The 8002-nt window shown below is 46.5% G+C and overlaps 1 protein-coding gene across 1 annotated transcript in view; it reads right to left on the bottom strand.

Annotated features, from left to right (window-relative positions):
* LOC139606589 (uncharacterized) overlaps positions 1–1970 on the bottom strand; it is a 99100-nt gene extending 97130 nt beyond the window's left edge. The window contains exons 1-2 of the mRNA XM_071458836.1: positions 1827–1970; positions 1469–1634 (exon numbers count right to left, since the gene is read on the bottom strand). Of these exons, the coding sequence (XP_071314937.1) occupies positions 1469–1634; positions 1827–1947 (287 nt within the window). The 5' untranslated portion in view covers positions 1948–1970. The remainder of the gene's footprint in view (positions 1–1468; positions 1635–1826) is intronic.
* Between the last annotated feature and the right edge of the window lie 6032 nt (positions 1971–8002).

Below are 8002 nucleotides of genomic sequence, written 5' to 3'. Positions count from 1 at the left end.
TTACAGCATGAACTGTTAGTGTGAGTGTACGAGTGTGTGAGTGTGTGTGCTGCACAGACTGTAAGGTCGAGTCTTAAGGAACCCACATGACCTCTGACCTCTGACCAATCAAAAACCTCACAGTCACAGGTCCTGAACACTGTTCATTTATCAGCGATCAGCTGAGCTGCTGCAGGAGATGAAGGTTCTCCTCCTCCTCCTCCTCAGAGTCCTGAGACAGACCTGAACCATGATGACAGGATGTCAGCATCTCTGGTGTCCCTCCACAATAAAGCTCCAGAGAAACAGGCTCCAGAACTTCATTTAGAATCCGCCTGTTTTTAAGTTTCCTTCAGTATCACAATGAAACAGAGACGATGTGATCCACTGCAGACAGCAGCTGATCACAGCTGATCACAGCTGATTTATCTGATCACAGCTGATCACAGCTGATCACAGCTGATCACAGCTGATTTATCTGATCATAGCTGATCACAGCTGATTTATCTGATCATAGCTGATCGCAGCTGATCGCAGCTGATCACAGCTGATCGCAGCTGATTCATCTGATCGCAGCTGATCACAGCTGATTTATCTGATCACAGCTGATCGCAGCTGATCGCAGCTGATCACAGCTGATTTATCTGATCACAGCTGATGGTGATGAGACAGTTTGACTGGAAACAGATGGAAAGAAAAACCCAGGCTGAAGTTAGATGAGATGTAGAATATAAATAGCCTGATGATGATGATGATGATGATGATGATGATGATGATGATGATGATGCCTTTAAACCCGAATCTTCATCTGTGCAGGTTTCACATTTAAATTTGAGGGTTAGCTCGTTTATTTTTCATCCCTCCATCATGAGAAACCTTCCAATTACTAATAATGAGAAGCTGTGATCATACGACCTTGGTTTGATAAATCGGCCACAAACATGAAACACTTCTGTTATTCCATTAGGCCTGTGATGTCACTGTGATGTCACTGTGATGTCACTGTGATGACATCTTACCTGTGCCGAGGTCAGAGGTCAGGCGGGGGTTCCCTCCAAACTGTATTTGAACACGCGGCGCTGACGGACGAGCAGCAAGTCGCTCCACAGATCTCTGCTGCCGCTGGTTTTCCCGCCACACGACGCCTCTGTTTTATAGTGTGCTTCTCTTAGGCAGAGACTGGATGATGCTGCGTCGTCATGGAAACCGCGGCGTCCTGACGAGTCGTGTTGGGCTTGTTTTATCTTCAGCTGCTGCAGTGAAGCTTTGCATGAGTTTGTATTTAACTGTTCTGCATTTCAGACCTTCAGGAGAATAAATCAGCTGTTTGCTATTTGTCTGGTTCTGGTTCCTGACACAACAAGAGACACACAACAAGAGACACAAGAGACGCACAACACCAGACACACAACACCAGACACACAACACCAGACACACAACACCAGGCACATGACACCAGACACACAACAAGAGACACACAACATCTTACTCAGGTGAATAAATCAGCTGTTTGCTATTTGTCAGATGAGGAGGAGGAGGAGACGATGAAGAGGACAGGAGCTGGGTTTCTGGTCGAGCTGTCTCTGCAGAGGTTACTGATGATGATGATGATGAAGGTGGTGAAGACGGCCTCATGATGAACCAGTGGTTGGAGCCTTAAAGACATTTGATGTGTTAGCAGCAGCAGACAGAGAACTGTAATGTCCTGACAGTGTGATGTGACCCTGAACGCAGCGTCTGAATAAAGAATAAAGTCTCTGTCTGTCTGTTTGAGGCTCAGTCTGTCCCTCAGGTCTTTAACGTCCTCATTCAGTGTCTCATGACAACAGAGCGTCCTCTGTCTTCACCTTCACCTGTGCAGCCAGGTGTGATCAGAGGGATCTCGTCCATGGACCAGTTCAGAACAACGTCCTGACTCCGGCTCCATGTTGGACTCAGTGAGGACAGACTGAGGACGACCTGCTTCATGTCCAATGACTGAGGAGACACCACCGGACCTGCTGCGAACTGAGACGCTCCCACTTCTCCCAGTTTGTACTCACTGACTGGTGTGAAGCTGCAGCTCCTCGGCTCGTCGACGACCACTTCCTGCAGCTCTACCTCGCTCTACCACACACACTCCCTCTCTGTCGTCACATGTAAAAACTGTGTGTGTGTGTGTGTCTGTGTGTGTGTGTGTGTGTGTGTGTGTGTGTGAGAAAGTGGTTCTAAGAGAAAACTTCATCCATGAACAAACAAACAGACTCAAAAGTCCACATTAATTATTGACATGGTTTAATGACACAGTTGTCATGGAGACCAGGAAGGAAAAGGACGAGTCAGCTGGACTTTTACCTTCAGCTCTGCTCAGATTTTCAGCCTTTACTATTTATTATATATATTTATATGTTCTTGATCAATGGTTTTCTCAATAAAAGACATGTTATCATTTCTTCAATGTCTTGTTTAGTTCGACCAACAGTCAAAAAATTCTGTTTTTTTCATGTGTGTGTTGTGGAAATTCTCTGCTGCTGGTGAGGAATGAAACAGAGACTTCTGCCGGCCGACAAGGTTTTTATTTTCTTTGCAAAGAAAAGGTCAATCAACACACGAGTGGTGAGAATGAAGAAAGACCCTGGGCATGGGGAGACCTAAACATTTATACCTGAGGAACGCCCCTCAAGAGTGTATCAAAAGCGAGACAAATCACAGACGCACAAGATAAACACAAGGTCCACACAGTGCTGCAGTCGGAGGAAGAGGTGGAGCAGGTGGAGGTGGTGCTGACTTTACACTGAGCTGCAGCCAAAGAAAAGTCCAGTTTCAGTCTGTAGTGATTTGACATCATGGACGGTTGAGCTGAAACTCCAGAGTGATGAAGACAAACCTCAGTCACCACATCTGGTTCCACTAACAGTCTGAAGGCTTCATGTGGCTGCAGTGACACATGAGAGTGTGGCATCAATACTGATCAATACTGATCAATACTGATCAATAGTGAGTCTGCAGACTGTGACTGAGTCAGTAGGACTCAGAGTGTCCTCCTGTCTTCATCCATCGTCCATCGGCTCCTCCACCTCCGTTTTCTCTCTGGTCCAAAGTCAGATTGTATTGATGATCAAAGATCAACAGACCAATCAAACTGATTGATCAGCCATCAGAGGAGTTGGATCAATGGAGCTGCTTCTGTTTCTGTCCTGACGTCTCTCTGCAGGGGAGACAGAAGACAGTGAGACAGACAAACAATCAGAGACAAACAACCAGAGACAAACAACCAACACTGACCTTTGACCTTGAGAGTCACTGTTTTCTCTCTCAGGAAGTTTCCGTCCTTGTAGACATAGCAGGTGTAGTCTCCTGTGTCTCTGACTCTGAGGTGTTTCAGGGTCAGACTGAGGTCTCCAGTTCTCAGCAGGTCTTCCTTCATCTCTGTTCGGTCTCTGTAAACCTGGTCCTGGTCTTCAGGTCTGTCAGAACCGTTCTGATTCACAAGGACCTTCCTGTTGTCTCTGTCTGTCCACTCCACTCTGACATGTCCAGACAGGTCAGCTGTAGTCTTGAAGGGCAGCTGGACAGACTCCTCCTCCTCCTCCTCCACCTCCACCTGTTGGACTGAGGGGACAACAAACCAGATGATCAGCTGTTCAGACAGCAGCAGCAGGTTTTAATCTCTTTATTGAAGGATCACAAAGTTGTAGAGAAACCTGAAGGACAGAACCAGGACTCTACTCCAGAAAGTGGGTTTCTTAAAAACTCTGAGTGTCTTAATCCTGAGATGAAGGAAACTGAGATCACTTTAACTGTGAGTCAGTTACCATGGTAACAGCCTCTGTGAAGCTGACCTGCTCTCTGGCAGGTTTTCTTCTGTCTGTCTCCTCCTCATCCTGTCCTCATCACAGAGCAGGTCAGAGACGTTCATCTAAAGACTTCATGTTGGAGCAGATTCAGATCCTGATCATCAGTTTGTCACCTGAGACCTGTCGTCACTAACATGACTCTGTGATGAGGATCAGTCAGTGTGAGGACACAGACGACCTCTGACAGTCAGATATGACACATGGAGGCTTCATCCTCAGCTTCTGTCTTTAAAACCCTGAGACTCTGAGACATTCACACTCTGTCAGATCGTCCATCAGCTGCTCTCAAACATTTACTACACATTCATCACTGTGAAGGAAGAATCAGTGTGAAGCTTCAGGCTCTGATCTATGAAGAATCATCTGTTCTGATTGGTCTCACTGATGAACCGTCCAATCACAGCTGTCACATCATGTTGTAGGTGAAGTGAAGTTTCTGAGTGAGGACGACCGTGGAGCAGCTGGAACACTTTAACATTTCAAAACTGGACTGAATGTATTTAGAGTGTTTGACTGTAGCTGCAGAGAGTCTGACACTGGTTTAACAGCTTTTCACTGACTGGAGACACATTTATTCATTTATTAGAATCTGAGGCTGCAATCACAAATCTGTGGACTACTGTCTGATCTGTTTGAACCAACAACCAGAGACAAACAACCAGAGACAAACAACCAGAGACAAACAACCAGAGACAAACAACCAGAGACAAACAAACAACACTGACCTTTGACCTTGAGAGTCACTGTTTTCTCTCTCAGGAAGTTTCCGTCCTTGTAGACTCTGCAGGTGTAGTCTCCTGTGTCTCTGACTCTGAGGTGTTTCAGGGTCAGACTGAGGTCTCCAGTTCTCAGCAGGTCTTCCTTCATCTCTGTTCGGTCTCTGTAAACCTGGTCCTGGTCTTCAGGTCTGTCAGAACCGTTCTGATACACATGGACGTCCCTGTAGTCTCTGTCCCACCACTCCACTCTGACGCGTCCAGACAGGTCAGCTGTGGTCACGAAGGGCAGCTGGACAGACTCCTCCTCCTCCACCTCCACCTGTTTGGCTGAGAGGACAACAAACCAAAGACTCAAACTGGCGGATGACTTCAACGCACTTAAAGCGGAACTGGAAGGAATGAGGTCAGAAGTCGCCAATACTACAAAAGCAATGCGGGCAGGAACCGGCCAGATCAGAACAGACATTACGGAGATGGGGGCGGACTGTCCACATGGTCCGACGAAGTAACCTCGCTCCGAGCCACAGTATCCAGCCTCAAAAGCCAGTGACAACTCTCAGAGACCGACGTGAGGACATGGAGGGAGCATGAGACCAACATCAGGATAGCAGGCATAGACGAGCAACCGAACTCCAGCTCTCCACAAGCTAAAACTATCAGAGAAGACCTCCAGCTGGACCGGGACACAAAGGTGGACCGCTCACACCCTGGCCCCAGGAATAATGGAGACCGAGAGAGGCCGCGGGTGATGGAGACACCGAGGAGATCCTGCGGAGAGCCCGGGACAAAGCTCCGCTGTCCCGGACACCGCATCGCAATATCTCAGTGTGGCCGAGGCCGGAGCTGCGTTCACGGACGTCGGACAGAGATCCGCTCCGGCCCACTCTATCCAGCCAGACTCACACAGCAGGAGGAGGACAGTGTTTGTGGACCCAGAGGGCCATGGACCATGTGAAGAATACCCTCCCAGCAGCAGAGACAGAGGGCTGAGCGTATCCTTACATGTGTGATTAGAATAAAGATGAGAACTGACTTTGATAATGACGAGTGACTTTAATCCATGGATGTGTTATCAGACCTGGGGCCGCTCAGCCTCACAGCAGCTGTTTCCAGGGGCCACTCGTGGTTTTACAGTGAAAATCCCCGCGGCCCAAAAAGCATTTTCCCACAGACGGCGACAGTAAAGGAGGCCTGTAACCCTGACAACAGCCGCCTCCAGCTGCGCAGCCGCACATCAGTCTGTCTCATGTATATCTTTAATCCGCGGGGTTTTAATCTGTAAAAGTTTTTCAAACATCAGAAAAGTCTTTTTTCTCTGAGTGACGTCACCACTGTGCACGCGCACTCTATCCGCGGTCCCGCCGTGTCTCGGGAACGAGCATGGTTGCTAGGTTACTGCTAGTGACGTCAGGACCAGAACAAGTTAATGAAAAGTGAATAAACAACAAAGGAGAGTTTTCTTCTACACAAACCAGGTTCAGTCATTTGTGATTTTTGTCGCATTTATTCGTCACTTTTCCACTTTTTTCAGGAAAGTAGTTTTTAATCGACATGTTCTCATCACTGGGTTCAGACGCTGCCATGATTGTTCATCACTTCCTCCAGTTTCTTCAGGTGTTTAAGTCCCTGAGCTTCTGTGATAGTTTGTGTGATGTGTGAGCAGCAGAGTCTCCTCCTGACTGCAGGTCACCACCTGTCATCAACAACCACCGCCTCAGTATTTATAGATGAGGGACCTTCACTGTGTCAGCGGGTTCAACTAGAACTGAGTCCGGCCTGGACGCAGCGTCCTCCGGGTCAGCAGCGGGGGCCTGAGCCGCTGCAGCCCGCTGCCCCTCTCTGTCCCTGGGGGAGGAACCGGCCTCACCACCGCCTCTGACTCCCTCAGTGTGAGCTCAGGGTGCAGTAAATGTTCAGAGGCATTCACCGTTTAAATTACATCTTTATAAGAAATAATGTTGATATATTTTTCATTTTCAGATCAAATATCTGTGAAACAGTGAAACACAGAAAGAGCAGTGACGGGACATGAAGCTTTTTAAAGAAGACATGCCGCATAAATCTGCTCCTCAATGACAGAAAGTAAACAACTTTATCTGATGAGTTGTAGTTTTCTGTCACATGCAGCATCAATATCTTAAAGTTGCCTAAAAGACAATTTAAACGTAATATTTTTTTTAATGATTTTTAAATGTTGATTTGAATGTGACCTTCGGCTCTGAAGCTTCAGACTGAATGTTGTTGCTGTATAATCCGTGTTTAAGGCCCCGGGCCGGTCCTGGATTAAACATCTGTTAAACATCAGTCCTCCAGCAGAGCCCTCGTGAACGCGCAGCAACAGGTCGCTCTCATCGCCCAAAGGCATGATGGGAGTGACACTACTGCGCAGTCTCTATGGGCCGCATAACGCGGAAGTAACCCGGAAGCCAGAAACTTTTTCGGCGTATGCGCCAGAAGAGCAACTTGTATTGAACTGAATGGCGCCATTTTCAGATCCATCATCCAGGTCTGATAAAACATCCATGCTTTAATCTTACGAGCCAGTTTTTTTTCCCCTTAACTAAAAGTTTGCCCCATGAGCGATATAAGGAGCTCTCACTCTCATTAGTTTAGTCACTATCATCATTTAAGTCACATAAACAGTTACCATGTCAGAGCTTGATTATAGCCCACAGGTAATTCATGTTTATGGCTGTGAAGAGCTGTTTGACCTGATACATGTATGTTCTGCAGGAGCCTGAATGAATGAATGATTATCCCTTTTTTTTCTCCTCTTTTTCCTTTAACTTTCTTCTTCCTGTGTCTTAAGCGCACCCAAAGCACAGTCAATCCAATCTACTGTGCACATTCTCTGCTTGCTTAGCAGTTAGGGACAAGGTCCCAAGTACTATCATATCTGTTGACTATAGTTATAACTGGTTCTATGTTCCTGTTCTGGTCCCTTTGTTCTTCAGGGATCCTGAGTTAAATATAATAACAAAGTCATTCCCTTTCTTCACCTACATCACCATCTTGCTTATCAAAGTCAAAAAACCCCTATGCAGCTGTAGTCATTGCCTTGTTTTCTTCCACTCTCCTCGGTTGTATTACCTGATAACACTACCCGCCTCTCCTCCTCTGCTTAGTAATGAAGAATTAAAGTATAAATTAAACTTTGAGTAATGGATAAATTAAAAATCATAAGCTATAATGTGAAGGGTCTTCATGGTCCAATTAAGAAAAAGAAAATATTAAACCAGCTAAAACAAATTAACTGCCAGATAGCATTCCTACAAGAGACGCACTTGTCTGATATAGAACACGAGAAGTTAAAGTCATGGGCAGACAAAGTATATTATTCCTCTCACCGCTCAGGGAGAAAGAAAGGAGCTGATTTTATTTGTATCTGAGTTGACTGAAGAGAAACCATATGGGAGCAGCATCATCTGCTCTGGACCAATAAACACTGACAGATGTAAAGTCACTGTG

Source organism: Trachinotus anak, unplaced genomic scaffold (assembly GCF_046630095.1).
Source record: "Trachinotus anak isolate AG129_WGS33_773 ecotype Australia unplaced genomic scaffold, CSIRO_AGI_Tana_v1 ptg000023l, whole genome shotgun sequence".
Taxonomy (NCBI): Eukaryota; Metazoa; Chordata; class Actinopteri; order Carangiformes; family Carangidae; genus Trachinotus; species Trachinotus anak.
The sequence above is the reverse complement of the archived record's forward strand: the minus strand, read 5'-3'. Positions and strand labels throughout refer to the sequence as shown.